We start from the raw sequence: 17,316 nt of genomic DNA, 5'->3' as shown, positions 1-17,316 counted from the left end.
CGCCCCGCACCTAAGGGAAGAACCACCGACAGGGGTCAGGGGTATTGGCAAAGCTCGGGTCCCGGTCCCTTTAATTGAACAAGGAGAAGTGTCTTCAACTTTGCGCGGCGCGAAACTGTGACGGCTGGTTGTTCTGGATTGGAACTTGGTTCATCTCGTCTTGCTGGCCTCTTCTTCCCGGAAAACAAAACAAAACAGATCACCAATCCAAACTACCAAAGGAGGCGAAAAACCAAAAAGTCCAGATATATCAACAATCTGTCTATTCGCTTTCGAAAAAAAAGGAGAGTCATTGCCAACAAGGTCCAAGAACATAAATAAACGAGAAAGCAATCGCCATCAAATCCGCCCGCCACAACCAAACGTTCCCGTTCGCTTCACGCCGCGCCAAATCCGTTACTCCTGTTCTCCCCTCCCCTTTCGAATCACTCCGTACTGTCAACGTCGTGGCCAAGCCCTACTTCGCCTGTTCCACGCAGATCGATATCGAAACCTCAACCCCCAGCCCCGATCAATCTCCGGGACCACTCAGTACAATGGTTCGACGGCTCCTTCCCCTTTCTGATTTCCATGACTTAGGAAAAGAGAAATTGCAATTGCGACTCGAGTCTTGTAGTGGCAAAGAGGCTGACACAAAGCCCCCTCTTGTGGGCGCATCATGAACACAGGCGCAAACACCAGAACAGAGACGGCGCAACGCAAAGTTCATCAAGGACCAGGAGGCGCGCCGTGGAAAGTCTGAGTCGGATATCAAGACGCGCGGCAAGGAGATCCAAAAGTCACCCATATCTCCAATCTGGCTGGGTATGGTTTCTTGGACTTTTCCTATTTCCGAACCTGCCGGCGCGGGCTTTCTCCCTCTCTTGATATAAAATTCCTCACTGACACAACTTGTTAACATGCGCCAGGACTTCTCGGCTTCGTCGTCTTCGGAGGTCTGGTCTTTGAGGTCTTTTCCCGCTTCTTCCTCTGAGGTGTATAACAATGCCACGTCATACCGATCTAGGCAGGCAATTTTAGCCAGCCTGTGTTTTGTCCAGGATATAAAAAGAATTATTGGCGACTTCGATAGGCGCAGCTTGACTGGTCGGCATTCGAAAACCCGGTTGATACTTGCGTGCTGTCACACTACTGCAGTAAAGGTGTCCCGGGGCGCAACAGAAACCGCCCCCCCCCCCCCCCCCCAAATGTCTTCTTGCTGGGAAATGGGAACCTCTTATACCGTCAGTATCTGTCACACGAGGCAACAAAAATGTCATGTATGCCACATTGAAAGCAGGTGGACGCTTCGTTTTCTTACGATCACGACCTTTTTGAGCTCTAATGGGCTCCGTTCTCTCACCAAGGGCTGTTCGATTTCTTCTTTATTTTGTGTCATATAGACCACTTCTGGGCCTTGTTTCTCATGAGATATCTGAATTGCATTTACGTCACTTCCAGTACTCATAATGGGCAAAACGGACTTTGTTTAATACACCCCACTGGCAAAAGACTTCTGTCTGCGAACTCTACAGAGTTGCTGCCAAAACGTGCTACTGACAACGGCAACAAGGAAGGGTATAAACATAGACGTAACGTTCGAAACACTGTCTTCTTCAAGCCCCTAGACCTCTTTTCTGGCCGCCCATCTCATGCTTCATCTTCATGCCATAATCAAACTGCCTCTGCAGGTCATCAGCTGACCTATAAGAGTCAACCTTGCCTTTTGAGGTGCCAGTAGAAACGGATGCTGATTCGTTTCCAGCTTTCTTGCCACCCAAGAGCCTCATGAACTTGTCCTGTCTCGAGGCACCTCCATCGAGACCGCTCACATTCCACTGCTCAGCTGCGCCTGTGCGCGCAGGCTTTTTCTCCACTATTGCAGATGCGTCGGCGATCGTTTCATCTTTCGACTTTGATTTCTTCGACTTCTTCTCCTTTGCTGTATCGTCCGCAGTGGTGACTGCGACATCAGACTCCGCCGACCTCTTGCGCTTCTTTACTTCTTGACGAGCCTTCTTGGCCTCCTTCGTGTCTTGTAAAGGCTCCTCTTCTGCAGCAGGCGCTGCATCGAGCGCATCTGTCTCCTTCGATTTCTCCTTGTTCTTCTTGGCTTTCTTTTTCTTTCCATGCAAGCTATCCTCGTCGACAGCTTCTGATTTCTCGGATTTCTTTGACTTTTTGCTCTTTTTCTGTGGAACAGGCTCTGGCGCGGGCGAGGAATCGGCGTCAGATGTTGACTTGGCGTCAGATTCAGAGTCTGATGACCCACTGCTGCTCGAAGTTTCCACCTCGCTTGTTTGCTTGCCGTCCTTTGTCTTTTCAGAACGAGGCAGAAGAATGGTCAGCTTGAAAAGCCATCGGAAGGAACAAGTGATAACTGTGTAGTAATTCAAGCGTACTTGAGCCTGAGCGGCCATCTCTTCATACTCAACCCTGGCCTTCTCCGCATCTTCCAGCAGCTTCAGGCCCTCCGCCTTGAGCTGCTCGGCGCGCAGCTTGAGGCGTATCATCTGTCGCTCTTTCTTCCCCTTGCTGGATTTAGTCTCCTTCTCGGCGCTCTCGCTTTTGGATGCTTGCTTGGCCTTAAGCTTGCGCTCCTTCTTTACCTCGGCCTTTAGGTCTTTCTTCTCCTTGCGCATTGCGGCTCGTAGAAGCCGCTGCGCCTCCTTTGAATTGAGACTAGCAGCTGTTAGAATCAGCAGATGTCAGCAGCATATACCGGCAGAGAGCTATTATGCTCTGACTCGAGAAGACCTACCCTTCAGTGCCTCGGCAGGTTCGTCGTCAGATGACATCTTGTAAACTTTCTTGGTCTTCGAAGATGGCACAATGGTACGAGGAAATTGAAAACTCCCCCAAAATAAATATTAGGCACTTTAAGCTTGTCAGGTATGAAATGCAGGTAACCTGCCTACCTGTCCATCTCTCTCGAGGCATGGCGGAAGAAGGTCGCGGGGAGAGCGTTCTGCCGGGCGGTCTGCCAACTTTTTTCTGGGCCGCCCGATAAGGCAATCCGATAAGCATACGTACCCCAGTCATCAGAGGTGGCTTGGTGGATATCACGAACTGGACTGCATGTTTATATCGGTTTCAGTAGGTACGTAGGTACCAGGAAACTAACAAGCTATTAATAGTAACCTAACCTGAAGTCGAAAAGTTATGGATTTTGCCATTTCTGGTGACCATACCACACGTTATTCATTGAGAAAGATAGCATCTGTCACATTTTATTTCTGCGTTGATTGCAAATCTCAAGGCAGGAGCGAGGGTCTCTTGGTCACCAGTAATCATCAACTCGATTGTCACTCCACAACATATCACCGATCAAAGCTTTCAGCCAACAGTCAACAATAAAAACACAACAAATATGCAGACCCAAGAACTTCCAACTTATGTCAGGTCGCCTTTCCATGCTAAATGGACGTTCGTTTTACGCCGTCCTCCAAAATGAAAGAATATACCGCCTCACGGACAAGGCTATTATAAGAATGAGGGTATGGCCCGACCCCTGCTCTGAACTTATAAGGGCAAGTAAACAAGAAAAAAAAATGATAAGCATACGCCACGAACACCGCGCCCGCCCAATGTCCAGAGGATGCCGGTATGATTGGTGGTCCTGAACCCTTGAACCTCAACCATGCGGCTGAGACCGCGAAAAAAAATATACAAATGAGAGTCCAGACCATCTTTTAGCCTTCAATGTGTGATTTCGAGTTGCCGAGGCCCAGGAGTTCCAGGCAACGTTGGCCCAAGTTGACGACTTCACCTTCGTCGTCGTCGTCGTATTCGTTGTCCGAATCGACAGGTTGGTTGGCTATCCCCTTAATCATCTCCACAATATCCTCAGACTTGCCCACCTGGGCCACGAGCTTCTTGTCTTCGGACTCAAGTAGCTGTAGTAATGTCCACATCGCAATATGTTGAAATGTAGCGTCGCCACTTGCTAGAAACCTGCTCAGATACCCGTGGATGCCTCCAGCGGGCTCCGTCCAACACTGGATGAACATAGAATAGTCACCCACTACCATAGCCTGTCAGTATTGTTACGTGCAACGGGTGATTCTGTCAACGACATACCTTTAGATGATAGATTACCCAGCGCAGCCGCACTGTTTCCTTGAACTTCGATGCTTGTAGACTGCGTCAGCGGCAAAAGCACATCCATGACTCCCAGGCTCAGCAGGATGAGCTTCAGATCATCAGCGAGAGCTAGTACGGCAATAGCGGCAGTCATTTCTGATTGCACTGTGCTGGGTACGTCGAGAACGAGTTGTTTGCATTTCTGTACAGCACCCGCTTCAAGGACCAACTCCTTGTTGCGGTCAGAGCTCGCGGCGAGGTTCCTCAATGTAGAAATGGCGTGGCATTGGATTTCTTCGTTGTCCGTGGATCCGAGCAAGTCCACCAGAGGCTTCAAGAAACCAGCCTCAATGATTGGCGACTCATTCAATGGATGAATCGAGATATTCCGGATGCAGGCAACAGCAGACAAAATCAGAGGCAGGTATGACGATTGCAGGAGACGAAGAAGTGGGGCGAGACCATTAGCCCGGACGATATCGAGTTGATACTTCTCGTCCGACGCCAGATTTCTGAGGGCAAGCGCTGCTTGACACTGAACCTTTGGTGACGACGACTCCATCAGGGCGACAAGTGATTGTATAAGCTTGGGCTCTGTTTGTGCCAGCTTAGCGCGGTTTGTAGCATCGACGGCAATATTACTCAAAGCGGTTGTGCAGTAGTATTGCACATCAACGTCAGACGATGTCAAAAGCTGGACTAGAACCGGTATAGCACCAGCATTAACCAGCTGTTGCCGGTTTTCATCTACAGAGTAGGCGAACCATCAATCAACGTTAGTAAAAGACATCCACACAAACAGAACAACACAGACGCGACCAACCTGAGTGAGTCATGTTCAGCAGTGCACCTGTGGCATTTCGCTGGACGCGCATATCTTTGGACTTGGCAAGGCGGGTGAGAGGACCAAGGGCCCCAGACTTAGCAATCTTGGCCTTGTTCTCTTCATGTGTCGCCAGGTTGGTGATGCATCCGACGGCGTTGCATTGCACTTCGACGTTTGCGGAACACATTTGCCTGATCAACGGATTCAGACCTCCAAGAGCGACAATCTTGACTTTGTTCTCGGCTATATGCCACAAAAGGGTCAGTAACAGGCTTGAGACGCCAGGATAGGACACTACTCACGATTAACCGCCAGGTTGCCTAGCGCAGCACTTGCAGCCCGTTGCACTTCAAGGTCATCGCTAGCCAGAAGGAACAAGATTGGGTGAAGAGTATCACGGTCGACCTCGCGCACATCTAGAATCAAAAGTTAACGCCAGGCACACCTAGAGCTCACTCCAACCAGCGCTCAATATGTTTATGCGCCATCCAATCTTTCGATGCCGCCAAGCTCATTTTTTGCGCACCTCTTTCCGTGATCTCTGCAAACGTCAAACTGGCGCTCCTTTGCAAATCCAGGTTATCGGAGTACACGAGCGTGCTCAGTGCCCTTAGGGGCTCGCCGGAGAAAAAGTCGGTCTCGTTTCGCTGCGGTAGTAATTCAGTAGATGTCATCTCGTGTGTCGAAACAAAGGGATACACGCACGTGTTCGAGATAAGTCAGAAGGTCGGCAACGGCCTCTCGCTCGTTATCTGCAAGTGCAGGCTCGTACAAACCCTCCCTTGCGGCCCCTGCGTAATGTCAGCGAGATTTTTCGCGAACCCGCAAATATGAAGTGACGCGGTAGAAAAGCCGTACCTGCGCAGCATGATGAGCTGCAAACACCCATTTTCCGTTTTTCTATATTAGGTACGAATGATCTTGATGCTGTAGTGGTTCGATCGGTTCGGTATGGACGAAGCCGTGATGCCGAGGATCGACTGGGTTGTTGAGCCGCCTTGCGCAGCCCAAGCTGGCCGGCCGACAGAAAAGAAGAAAAAACCACAGTTCCTCCTGGTAATCCGAGTCAAATCAAGCAGCTTTGGAGCTAGTGGACGGACTGGCAAGCCGGTTGACGATGAAAAGTCGTCGGCGATGGTTGTTGGTTTTGGTTTGTTGACGATCAGAAATGACCTTGTTCACTGATTGCATGACAAAACATTGATCCTTGAAGCTGCATCTCTGCCCCCAATCCAAGAGCGTGTTGGAGTTGGTTTGGAAGGTGCGGATGACGCCGCAAAGGGGCCGTGCACTGAGGGTGATCATTCGGGCTATTGCTGCAGGTGGTGCCACACCCACAGCGCCACTGTGCCACAGTGTTGTCGCTGTTGCTAGGCAAGGGATGGAGCCTAGCTATGGAGGCACCTTGGGATTTACAGGGTTTGGCCTGTTCCAACTTCCGACGCCATTGCCTGCCGGCAGGGTGAGATCCACCGCGACCCTCCATGTTGCCCAAATAATAAATGGCATGCATGGGTGTAATCCAGTGATGAAGGCAACAACAGGTCTGTATTGCCCTTCCAATATGACATCTTCGTTCCCATTTGGACTCGCTACCTCCTTCACCCCAGTCTATTCAGGTACACAAGCAAGACAAGGTACCTAGGTACCTAGGTACCTACCTAGCTACCTTACCGACCTCCACTCTATACCATTCGGACGGAAGTGCCGGCGGCCTACAGTAGATCCTTCCGATCTGGCAACGTCTCAAACTCAGTAAGCCGTTGCCATACGTAAAGTACTGTACCGTTAGGTAGTTCAGCTGCTGTGCATTGTACCCGCGTGCTTTAATGGAATGATTTACCAGCGAAACAGGTGGCTCTAACCAGTCAGGGCTGGAGCTTGAAGAATCGATACAATCCTTATCGGAAGATTGTTAGCGTCGACATGGGCTACAGGCAGTATACATCACACAATTGTCAAGCCGAGGCTGTAACGTAGAAAGCTTACCTGGAGAACAAGTGTGCGCATGTTTTAATAAGAGGTACCTAATAACTAGTGTACACTTCCGATTTAAGGTCAAGGTCCACAAGGTTTTGTGTGGGTTACGCCGTCCGGACCGATTGCGACAACTAAGTTAGTTGATCGGGCCTTGACAAATATACCACGTAGGTACTGCCCGAACAAGAAGAAAAGAAAGAAGAAAGAAAAGAAAAGAAAATAAGAGGATGCCAAATTCATGAATTCTGGGAAAGCCTGAAAGCGGACCTGCTTGAATGTACCCGGCACAGTAGACTTAAGACCCGACTGGACCTTATCGTGGAGGTACCTCCCCTACCGCTTGCGAATGGACCCGCCACGTCTGGTCCACGCGAATCTTGCAGAGGGGTAAACTGGGCAGACTCACCCTACGCATGCATTAATCGACCGTGGATCCATGAACTCAAACTATTTCTATCCCTATTTCTAAACCACATCCAGTACCTATCCCGAATTGACTTCCAACAAGAACGAGCTGATTCCATTCCTTCGGAGTTTGGCCGCAGCCGGTGCCAAAGCGCCCAATCCCGATCGCCCCTCCCGATACAGCATGCTGGATATTGTTTCACAAACGACGCCGTGATGGATGATGTGCCTGCAGCTCCGGGTGTTGGCAAAGCCAATGGGAACGGCGCCGCCCCTCCAGAGATGCCAGCCGCCGCTATCGGTCACGAGCTCCCATACGTCGCACCCTCTTCCTACCTTCGTCCCAAACCTCAAAGTCGCATCGCCATGCCAGAATCACAACCGTTCGGGCTTCTGGATAGAGATCAAATGCAAGGCCTGGTCAGTCTCTACATTGTTCTTTGGCGCGCGCGCGAGAGGAGACGCTCTCTCCGCTCTGTGCCGGGAGCCGCTGCCGAGTCGCTCGTGTATGGGCGCAAATGATCGTATCATATTGGCTCTTTGGGGCTAGAATAAAGGCGGCCTCGCGATAGAATCAGATGAAGAATCATGTATGCTGACTACGCAGTTGTGCAGAATGGCATCCGCGAGTTCCTGAAGATCAGGACAAGCTATGACGTCCTTCCTCTATCCTTTAGGCTCATAATACTAGATCAAGATCTGCTCATCAAGAAGAGCCTCAACATCCTAATACAAAACAGTAAGCAGAGATGCCTCCATCACTGTTATGGCACGGCCGTCTAACAATACCCTTGCCCAAACGCAGGCATAGTTTCGGCACCACTTTGGGACTCTAAAAACTCGACGTTTGCTGGTCTTCTGACCAGTACCGACTACATAAATGTCATTCAGTACTACTGTCAGTATCCCAGTCGGCTGGACGAGGTGGACCAGTTTCGACTGAGTAGTCTTCGAAGTCAGTAACCTGTCCTGTCGTTGAGGCACATTGGCATCCCGTTGTAGCACTCAAACTCGCGGTGTCGACATGGAAGAGCTAACAGGTAACATGTGTACATTGTAGAAATTGAAAAGGCGATTGGTGTGATACCGCCTGAGACGATATCAATTCACCCAATGCGGCCGCTTTACGAGGCCTGCGTCCGGATGAACGCTACACGCGCCCGTAGGATACCCCTGATCGACGTGGATGACGAGACAGGCAGGGAGACGGTTGTCAGCGTCATCACACAGTATCGAATCCTGAAATTCATTGCGGTCAACAACGAAAACTACTCGCAGTTGCTGCGCAAACCGGTTCGCGAATGTGGCTTGGGCACCTACGATAATATCTTCACTGCACGCATGAGCCACAGCGTACTAGACGTGATCAATCTCATGGTGTCCTACAGCATCTCGTCGGTTCCCATTGTGGACAAGGATAATCGAGTAATCAACGTTTTCGAGGCAGTTGACGTGATCCCCTGCATCAAAGGGGGTGTCTATGACGAGCTGACAGCTACGGTGGGCGAAGCACTCGCAAGGCGGTCGGATGATTTCCCAGGAATCTACACCTGCTTTGAAGACGATCGTCTATCCTCCATCTTCGACACTCTACGAAAGTCCCGGGTGCACCGTTTTATCGTGATTGACGATCAAAGTCACCTGAAGGGCATCATCTCACTATCAGACATCCTCAAATACGTGCTTGGCGATGAGGCGGAAGAGACGGATGGTTCCAAAGATGGCAGGAAATGAAAGGAATTCTGAGCGGCTGCTGTGGCATTTTCCATTGCATGGATGACGATGATAATGATGATGGGATTTTTCTACCTGCTGTTATTACTGACGGTAATGATTTGGAGGCTAACTTTCACTTGACGGGTTTTGATTTGTTCGCATTTACAAGGCGTCAAGGCCAGCGCGACAGGGGGAAGGATAAGGTACCTTACGGAAGGAATACTTACTCGGGTACTACTTTTTGGCGCATCTTTGCTTTCACCAGTCTACTTCCACCTTGGTTCCCTCTATTTATTTCATCTTCGTGTTCTATTCTCCCCCTCCCATATCTTGGCTCAAATTTTTCTTACTTTCCTTCAGCGCCTGTAGATCAGTGGTCTGGTTGAGGGTGGCTTTCTGAAATTGACTGGGGACTGATGGGCAAATGTTTGTTTCTATAGGTGATTGCTTTTGGAGCTTGGGTGTCGCGGCTGCACAGGGCTCGCCCGGATTATTTCTGTGAGGCGCACGGCAAGAGAGAGTCTGATGTGTCTTTTTTTTCGATTTGCATTCAGCATTCGTACTTTTGGTGCTCTTTTGATAAATCTTTGCTTCGATATCGAGGAGTAGATTGGGGGGCAGCGTTTGCTACTCTTTTTGGATGGGGTTTGCTGCGTTTTGACACAAGTTTGTTCATGTGAGTATCCGAATTTGCCCTGTTTGTTTTGTTTGTACATGGTACCTACGTTTGGCGGCAGCTCACCCCAGGTAGACTATCCTCCTCTACCCAGGTACCTAGGCGTACCAGAGATAGAGCAAGGACCATGACCTTGGGGAAACAGGCCGATATTCCTTGACGTGATTTGAAACTAACATCTGTGAAATGGCAGCCCGATTCCCGAAGGGCAAGTGAGGTCGGAAGAACTTTGGCTTCCCATCAGGAAGGAGCGGGAACTTGCAGTCTGGTGCAAAACCCAGGGTAGACCGTTGATCATTCTCTACATAAACGTCCCCCCCCCCCCTACCTACCTACCTACCTACCTAATCCACCACTGCCTTTTTCCCCTCTCGTTTGCACTTCCAGAATTTGACAGGTTGTAAACCTGGTTCTCCTACTTGCGTTTATCTGGATTGCTTACTAGGCGTGGACGAGAGCACAAGATTCGAACTCACGGCACATACTATTATCGAAAGGTTGCATCTTCATTTCAGCGCCCTACCTATTTTGACTACCTACATCACTTCACTGCAATCTCGCGTATATCATCATTTGTTTATCTTCATGCCTCCCAACTTCTGCACAAACTGAGTGCGGGCTGTTCCAGCATATGGACCTTGTGGTGAGCCCATTTCGGACACTGCCACCTTGATCTCCATCCTTGTCCAATACAAGGGAATATAAATCTACTTGCAAGCAAACTGGCTCTGCCTGACCGGCCTTTGACAAACAAGCTCTGCAGTGTCTCAAAGCAAAGAGAATGGCATCTGGGTTCCACGCATAATCTTTTGCATCACGTCGCACATGCACTACACGACACAAAGATTTTATTCGTTTCTCTCGCTGTCGAACTTGATCACAGCAGAGATAGAATGGAGACCGTAAGACCTACGCGGTCTGGATTACCAGACTCCCTCACTGTTGGCAACTTGCCGTCGCTGTTGGGGCCGCTTGCCTTCCGTCAAGAGCTGAGCAGCAACACTTGGGCCTCTTCGACCGCCGACATGGCTCTGCTCTCCGACAACGACGAGATCGGCGATCGCGACGCGTTTGTTGAGGATTATAACAGACTGTCGAGGAAGGTCAGTCACAATCTATTGATTATGCTGTGTTTTGCTAGTAACAATTGACGTGGAACTCCTTCGGGTATCTAGTATGGTGTCCGACCCATGGTGCCAGACGACTATGACACTGGCCCTGTAAGTACATCATTCAAAAGCCTCGATGAAACGAGGGTTGTGAGGGCAGTCAAATGCCAGTGCTGGATACTGACAGGGTGTTTAGTGCACTATTACACAGTCTGGAAAAAAGAAATGGTACTCTCGAAGGCGCAGGTCCTCGTCGCGTTTGCCCAGCGCGAAGTCGGACAAGTCAATTACCCAAAGACCGAGCTTTGGGGATCTATCTCCTCACCGCGAGGCTATCAAGACGGATTCGGGTACAGACAAGAGTTTGCAAGGACTTGTGAGACTGACCGGCAAATGCTTTCTGCATCTGCCGGCAGAATACGCCCCAGGTTCACTCATTATCCCAACATGTCTACGAGCAACGTCACAATATCTGGTACAGCATGGTATGGCACTTCCACCTCTCAAACCGGACCTCTGCAATGTCTTATCACGTCAACGGCTACCCGCTGACCGACCCACAACCCTCAATTACAGGGCCTACAGCACGCGGTGTTTTTCGGGTCCCAGGATCTGTCCGTGCCGTGACTGCGCTATATGACTATTACTTTGCGAACAGTGAGCCAGGGGGAGGTATCATCTCCGGTACCGTTCGCACACCCAGCTTGCCGACACATCTTGAATACGGCGTACACGATGTTGCGTCAACCTTCAAGAAGTTGCTAGGTGGCCTCCCCGGGGGGATACTTGGCTCGCTCTCGGTGTTTGACGCCCTCGTAGCCATCCGCAGCCACTTCAATGGCGACCCTGAAGCGAACAGGACCAAACAGACTAAGCTACGCGCACGACTGATTGCCCTTGCCATCGGAACTCTCAAGTCGCAGTTTCAAAGGGAACTTGTCTGCGCCGTCTTTGGGCTATTATGCCTGATTGGTCGCACTTCGGAGACGACGCCAAGAGAGGATGCGTGGGGTCAACCGTTGCCAACCTCGGACCTGATGGGATACAACGCACTTGGAATAGTATTCGGCCCACTGCTCGTCGGTACTCTCATTGATCAATACTCTATGCAGTTAGCAGAACCCGGCGCAGGGTTAGTCCTACTCCCGGCCACCCCACCCCTGCGCAAAGACAAGGCAAAGCGAAGAGCTGTTTCTGAAGGAAGACCTGTTACACCAGTCACGATCGACAAGATTATAGTGGCCAACTCGATTGCTGAGATGCTAATCGCCAATTGGCGAGAGGTCGTGAGACACATGAAGAGCTTGGGAGTGATCCACAAGGTTGTTGCTGGTCAGTTACATGGAGAGTCTTCACAGAAGTCTTTGAAGACATCTATTTCAGAACCGGCTCTTTCCGAAAAAGTGATTCATACATTAGAGGGTGAGACATTTTCACAAGCCAAGTCTCCCCGCGCGCGCAAGAATGACGGCTCTGTCTTGACGGGTAAGCTTTCATTACCAATGAGGATCATGTTTGAAGCCGGACTAACTTAATTTGTAGGCATAAAAGCAACAGCAGAACTAAGCGATCAACAAGACCCGACCACAAGAATCATTACCGTCAGGAAGCGTCGCCGAAGTTCAAAGCCACGTACAGTTGTTTTCGCCAAGTCACCTGTGCTCACCGGCGCACAACCGGAAGTACCTTCCTCGAGTAATAAAATGGAACTCACCACAAGGAGACCAAATGAAATCGTTTTGGTGCAAGAAGAAGACCTTTCATTGAGACGCCGTGGGGACGGTGGCACAGCTGTACCAACTCCCGCCTCGGCCCGGGCTTCAGCTCGGATGTCGACAGCATCAGTCACCTTCATTACCCCCAGCTCAGCAGACCGCAAGATAAGCCGCAGAGCTTCAAGTGCACAATCAAGCACTTCTCCATTTGGAAGTGGTGATGGTTCGAAAGTGGAGACACCTGCACAACCTGAAGATATGGCGAAGGGTGCTACTCCGACAAGTGGGATATTGTCAAAGGCTTCCCGTGCTATAGCAAAGTTTACCACTGGGCATCGAGGAAGCCGCGTTGTGAGCCCCCTCTTGTCTGAGGTTTTGACACCCAGAAAGAGCTCTGATAACGGCATGCGCAGGAGTCAGTCGGCGCGCGGCGAAAGCCCCGGCCATCGAAGTGAGCACGAAGAGCGTTCTCCATCTGGCATCGCGGATGAACAACAACCGACCGCCAAAATGACTCCTGCTCAAGGCAAAATTACAAAATCATCCAAACCTGGAGTTGCGAGCGGGGAAGGTCTGCCGAGGAATGGCACCACCCAGGTGATAAACGGCGCAGGTGACGATCGAAGAACTAGAGATGCCGAGCGTACCTTTGATATCACCGGGAGCGCAAGGCTCATGCCCCGAGCTCATGTCGACGATATGGCCAGCCCATTCATGGTTGGCCGAAGTAATGCTGTCAGACAGAACCGAAGTTTCATAGGGCCAAACTCAAAGCTTGCTGGCGGGGATGACATTGAGCCCCAAGAAGACGTTATGCCGGATAGTGGTTCGAGGAAACCAAGGGCTTCTGATTGTCTTTATTTGAGGCACGAAGATGTCAATGCGCTACGAGACCGCGGCTCACCGACACCGTGGCACGAAGATATGAAGAGGCGGGTTGGCAGAAGCAAATCCAAGCCACTTGCTGATGACCAAGAAAACTCGACCCAGCACAGGCCGGTTGAGATCGTCGTCAATTCAAAGATCAATGGCACCGGAAGCTCGAGGGCTTCCAGTGTTGGCCGAGCCGTCGATATGACAGGAAGATTTGCAGATGAATCCGATGGCGCGAGACATCTTTACCCGCAGAGCATCGCTCGCGCCGAGTCCATGAGCAGCAGACCCTCAAGTCAGGATCAGTCAAAGCAAGGTGTACTGAATGGATCAACGGGCCTTACACCGCCTCCCTCATCAACACCACCACACCATGCATCCACGCCTGGCACTGTGATGCGGCGCAAGTACGTCTCCGTTAGTGGCGGCAACGTCCGGGCCATGGCGGCCATATTCGAAAATGTTGCCAAAGACACCAAAACATCTTCAGAACGACAGGATACTGCACCGGCAACTGAGCTCAACTCCCCAGCGGTCCATGTCGTAGGTTCAGGGAACATACTGCCACAGTACGTCAGAAACTCGACGCCTCCAATGTCTCTGCGAACAACAAATTCTTGGATCTCTGAAGATTTGCCTTGCGCAAATAAAAGAGTGCAATTTGTCTCGGCCAGGGCCTCTTTCGGAGCTGATGCCAACCTGAGTCAAGATACCATCAATAAAGGGCTGTCCGACAATGATGAACTTTTTGCAAGAGGCGATGGTACGACCGAGACAAGAGTGGCCTCTCAACTACCACCGAATGTTCCTGTCAGGCACCCGTCGAGAAACAAGACCAATCATCCAAACAGTAAAACCCAAAGGGCATTCAGGTTGTCCGACGGATCCATTAACAATGGACACTCACTTTCCTTGCCCCCTAGCAAAGGCAGTGACGACTCAACACGCATTGATGCACTCCAAGCAGACATATACGTTCTACAAGAGCAACTAGCCGCCAAGACGAGTGAATGCCAGCATGTGCGCTTGGAGCTCTTGGAAGCCCAGAATGCGATTGCGTGTGCTACCACAACCGCTAGAGCAATGGACACGTTGACAGTGCAGCTGAGACAAGCATTCGAAGATGCTAAGCGCTGGCGCGACGAGGCAGGAACATGGAGAGCCCGTGCCGAAGCCACAGAACGACGCCTTGGTCTGATACGTGGGCAGGTGGGAGACTGTGCCCAAGGCGACACTAGTCCGCCCCTGCCAACCTCGACCCTGATGATGCCGATCAGTAGGAACCGGATGCATCACGGACTGCAAAAGAAGAGAGTGACCGGGCCGTTGCGCGAGAATTACGAGTACGCGGAGCACCGGCGGGTTGACAGCAGAGGCGACTATATTGATATAGTCGGCCAAGGTGATGAGTGCGACTGGCAACTTGACGATCGTTGGCAGCGCGAGGATTGGCGTGTCGCATCTACGAGCGGCAAGCAGATGTCAAAAAAGGACCACTGGCACCACGAAGACTGGCGCGTTGGTTTGGATGACCCAACATCGACGAGAGGCCGCAAGGCGATGCGGAACAAGGAACAAAATGAGTACGATGACCGAGGGTGCGGGGATGCGCAGGGAATTCGTTTGGTCGGAGGTGGTGATAAAAGATGATGTGGTTAACTTGATGGCTGCGACCAAGAGGTGAACTCGGCGGCTTCAAGAAGACCAAAATGGCCTTTTCGGAGCTATGAGTCTGCTTGTCAAGGGGAGGAAGAAGTGGTACATGCTATGTTTGATGGTAATCGAGGTTGTTAGTAGAAAATAGAGCATGGAATGACTGTGAAGACTCAGTCGGACTGGTTGGAAACGTTTGGTTTTGCTGTAATTAAATTCAGAGATTTAGAGATAATTGTGTTTTATTCCCCACCACATGATCGTGCGGTCTATTCGTCGAACATTTTGAGCAGACAACAAAAAATCCAGCAACCCAAATGAACTCTGGCTGGCATGTAGCGAGCCAAATCCATTTTCTATCTTTCCATTGTATTTAACAGTATTATACAAGAAACACATAAATACAGCTGGGCTCTGTAGGCGACTGCCGAGCTGGCCCATGTTTGCAATACACGCCACGCCCAGTTGCCTACTTGACAAACTTGCGCTTGGGCGTAGCGATACGGTGGGTGTACTTCCACAGATGCCTGTACTTGGGACCTTGCCTCTTGGCCTCCCAACCACGAGGGCCACGCTCGGGCTTCATCGAGTGGACGCGAGCATGCTTGAACTCAACGTCAGCACCGGGGATGTTGTTGCGGGCCATGACATCGGCCGTGTACTCGTCCCATTCCGTACGGAAGATGTTGAAGCCGACAGGTTCGAGGGCTGGGAACTTGTCCTTGAGTGACTTTATGGAGAACTTGTTGGGGTTCTTGGCAGGGTCAGGGTTGCTGGAGCGGATGTAAGCCTCGCGCAGCTTGGCCACGTCGATGATCTCGTTGTTCTTCTGCTCCATGATGAAGATTGACAGACGGTGCTTGGGAGCACCCTTTTGGGAGAAAGGAGGAAGCCAAGGAACGGCGAGGTGCTTCTGCTCGTCGCGGATCATCATCAGGGGAATGGCCTTGGTGGTCGGGTCAATGGGGATGTTGGCGGCCAAGAAATGGCAACGGCGGGCGAAGCCATCCTTGTCGACGACCGGAACATCGTTGTCTATGACAGCCACGGTCACAAGGCGCTCGCCCTTATTGAAGACCTGGACGCGCAGGGTAGGCGGCTTCTCCGAAGTCAAGCTGTCGACGACGGTGCCGGGCGGGGTCTTGCGCTGGCGGAACGACATTTGGACATCCATAACGGGCTCGAACTTGGGGAGGAGATCAGGGATGATGGAGAACTGCTCGATACGCTGCTTGATGACGCGGTAGGGGAGTCCACGCCACTTTTGCTCGGCCAGGTGGCGGTACACGGGCTTGTTCATGTCGCCTGCGACGCGTAAATTGTCAGTAACGGAAATACCAACATTGTTGTTTGGTTCGTTGAGTAGTAGTAGGTAATCTGTGGACGGTACATACCCAGGCCGTCTTCAAATCTTCTCTTGACTTCCGGATCGTTGATATCGGCCTGAACCTTCAGCATATTCAGGTACTCGCGCATGCTCTCGAGCCTCATCTGCTTCATACGGTCACCACCTGTGACCGTCTCCGGGTCCCTGGCCTCGAGCGCCTTGATTTTGGCAGCCTCGCGCACAATTTGGACAATCTTCTCCTGCCTGTCGGCGTGGAGAACTTTGCGGGCCTCCTGAAAGCACTGAAATGGCAGCTGCGCAAAGGGGATGCTCTGGTCCGCGATGGCGATGGCGGCCTGCTTACGCCGTGAACCGACCATTGGGTCTTTGGGTGCTAATGTTGGTCCGTCGGTACTGGCTGCGGGTTGGCTATCGCTGCTTCCACTTCCGGCCGGAGCTGCCTGGCCTGCAGCAGAAGCAGGAGGTGGTGATGGTGCTGCTGCTGGGCCGGTCGACGCTTCGGTTGTCTTTGCTGCTGCTGGTGTTCTTGCGGGGCTGATGTTCTTATTTTCTGGCGGTGGTATCGCCGTGGTGGCCACATCGTCCCTCCGCCCAGCGGTGCTTGAAAAAGAGCGAGATGCCATGGACATCGATGGGGTGGCCATGGCCAGATGCTGCTGAGGCCGCAGACATCTCGTCACCGTCCTCCCAACCTGCTGGCACCTCGACATGGCTGCAGAGGTGTTTCTGTCCGGTCGGGGGCGGGCAGGTATGGAAGATGATTGATTTTTGTTGTTTTTCGGTGGGTGTTCTTTTCTACCACGACCAAGTACCGTACCTCCTAAGACAAATATCAAGACGCGAGCTTCTTAATATCGACGCCTGTGGTTCTTGTCAAAAATTTGGGGATGAATTGGATAGCTCCACCGGCAGCTAACACATGGGTCAACGCGACTTTGATTGGCTCAGAAGCT

General features: G+C 51.3%; 6 protein-coding genes across 6 annotated transcripts; 3 read left to right on the top strand and 3 right to left on the bottom strand.

The window, feature by feature from the left end:
• The first annotated feature begins 88 nt into the window (after positions 1-88).
• MGG_04002 (uncharacterized protein) lies at positions 89-1,217 on the top strand. The gene is made up of 3 exons (XM_003719800.1): positions 89-539; positions 669-804; positions 909-1,217. The coding sequence occupies exons 1-3, from the start codon at positions 537-539 to the stop codon at positions 971-973; spliced, it is 204 nt and encodes a 67-aa protein (XP_003719848.1). The 5' UTR covers positions 89-536; the 3' UTR covers positions 974-1,217.
• A 232-nt stretch (positions 1,218-1,449) lies between these two features.
• On the bottom strand, positions 1,450-2,910 carry MGG_04003 (uncharacterized protein). The gene is made up of 3 exons (XM_003719799.1): positions 2,741-2,910; positions 2,382-2,668; positions 1,450-2,297 (listed from the first exon to the last, which is right to left on the bottom strand). The coding sequence occupies exons 1-3, from the start codon at positions 2,775-2,777 to the stop codon at positions 1,596-1,598; spliced, it is 1,026 nt and encodes a 341-aa protein (XP_003719847.1). The 5' UTR covers positions 2,778-2,910; the 3' UTR covers positions 1,450-1,595.
• A 183-nt stretch (positions 2,911-3,093) lies between these two features.
• Positions 3,094-6,141, bottom strand: MGG_04004 (vacuolar protein 8). The gene is made up of 7 exons (XM_003719798.1): positions 5,747-6,141; positions 5,594-5,679; positions 5,415-5,535; positions 5,191-5,304; positions 4,886-5,131; positions 4,060-4,809; positions 3,094-4,003 (listed from the first exon to the last, which is right to left on the bottom strand). Exons 1-7 carry the CDS (start codon positions 5,775-5,777, stop codon positions 3,672-3,674), a joined length of 1,680 nt encoding a protein of 559 aa, XP_003719846.1. The 5' UTR covers positions 5,778-6,141; the 3' UTR covers positions 3,094-3,671.
• Positions 6,142-7,489: 1,348 nt separating this feature from the next.
• On the top strand, positions 7,490-9,007 carry MGG_04005 (nuclear protein SNF4; the record flags this gene model as incomplete). The annotated part of the gene is made up of 4 exons (XM_003719797.1): positions 7,490-7,693; positions 7,889-8,012; positions 8,079-8,228; positions 8,334-9,007. The coding sequence occupies 4 exons, from the start codon at positions 7,490-7,492 to the stop codon at positions 9,005-9,007; spliced, it is 1,152 nt and encodes a 383-aa protein (XP_003719845.1).
• A 1,551-nt stretch (positions 9,008-10,558) lies between these two features.
• MGG_04006 (uncharacterized protein) lies at positions 10,559-15,012 on the top strand (the record flags this gene model as incomplete). The annotated part of the gene is made up of 6 exons (XM_003719796.1): positions 10,559-10,768; positions 10,841-10,885; positions 10,971-11,259; positions 11,351-12,259; positions 12,317-13,931; positions 14,037-15,012. 6 exons carry the CDS (start codon positions 10,559-10,561, stop codon positions 15,010-15,012), a joined length of 4,044 nt encoding a protein of 1,347 aa, XP_003719844.1.
• A 185-nt stretch (positions 15,013-15,197) lies between these two features.
• Positions 15,198-17,245, bottom strand: MGG_04007 (uncharacterized protein). Its single transcript, XM_003719795.1, has 2 exons — positions 16,410-17,245; positions 15,198-16,320 (listed from the first exon to the last, which is right to left on the bottom strand). Exons 1-2 carry the CDS (start codon positions 17,071-17,073, stop codon positions 15,485-15,487), a joined length of 1,500 nt encoding a protein of 499 aa, XP_003719843.1. The 5' UTR covers positions 17,074-17,245; the 3' UTR covers positions 15,198-15,484.
• Positions 17,246-17,316: the final 71 nt, after the last annotated feature.

Source organism: Pyricularia oryzae, chromosome 6 (assembly GCF_000002495.2).
Source record: "Pyricularia oryzae 70-15 chromosome 6, whole genome shotgun sequence".
Classification (NCBI taxonomy): Eukaryota; Fungi; Ascomycota; class Sordariomycetes; order Magnaporthales; family Pyriculariaceae; genus Pyricularia; species Pyricularia oryzae.
Note: the sequence above shows the minus strand (reverse complement) of the source record. Positions and strands in the feature narration are given on the sequence as shown.

Excerpts from the sequence above, each read along its gene's own strand:
- MGG_04002 (XM_003719800.1), top strand. Across the intron at positions 805-908 it reads CATATCTCCAATCTGGCTGG|GACTTCTCGGCTTCGTCGTC; the intron begins GTATGGTTTCTT and ends AACATGCGCCAG.
- MGG_04007 (XM_003719795.1), bottom strand. The coding sequence starts at position 17,073 with ATGTCGAGGTGCCAGCAGGTTGGGAGGACGGTGACGAGATGTCTGCGG. Across the intron at positions 16,321-16,409 it reads AAGATTTGAAGACGGCCTGG|GCGACATGAACAAGCCCGTG; the intron begins GTATGTACCGTC and ends TACGCGTCGCAG.
- MGG_04004 (XM_003719798.1), bottom strand. The coding sequence starts at position 5,777 with ATGGGTGTTTGCAGCTCATCATGCTGCGCAG. Across the intron at positions 5,536-5,593 it reads TTCTGACTTATCTCGAACAC|CGAAACGAGACCGACTTTTT; the intron begins GTGCGTGTATCC and ends TTACTACCGCAG. Across the intron at positions 5,305-5,414 it reads TGCAGAGATCACGGAAAGAG|ATGTGCGCGAGGTCGACCGT; the intron begins GTGCGCAAAAAA and ends TTTTGATTCTAG.
- MGG_04003 (XM_003719799.1), bottom strand. The coding sequence starts at position 2,777 with ATGTCATCTGACGACGAACCTGCCGAGGCACTGAAGG. Across the intron at positions 2,669-2,740 it reads ACCTGCCGAGGCACTGAAGG|CTGCTAGTCTCAATTCAAAG; the intron begins GTAGGTCTTCTC and ends TGATTCTAACAG. Across the intron at positions 2,298-2,381 it reads AGATGGCCGCTCAGGCTCAA|ACAAAGGACGGCAAGCAAAC; the intron begins GTACGCTTGAAT and ends CGTTCTGAAAAG.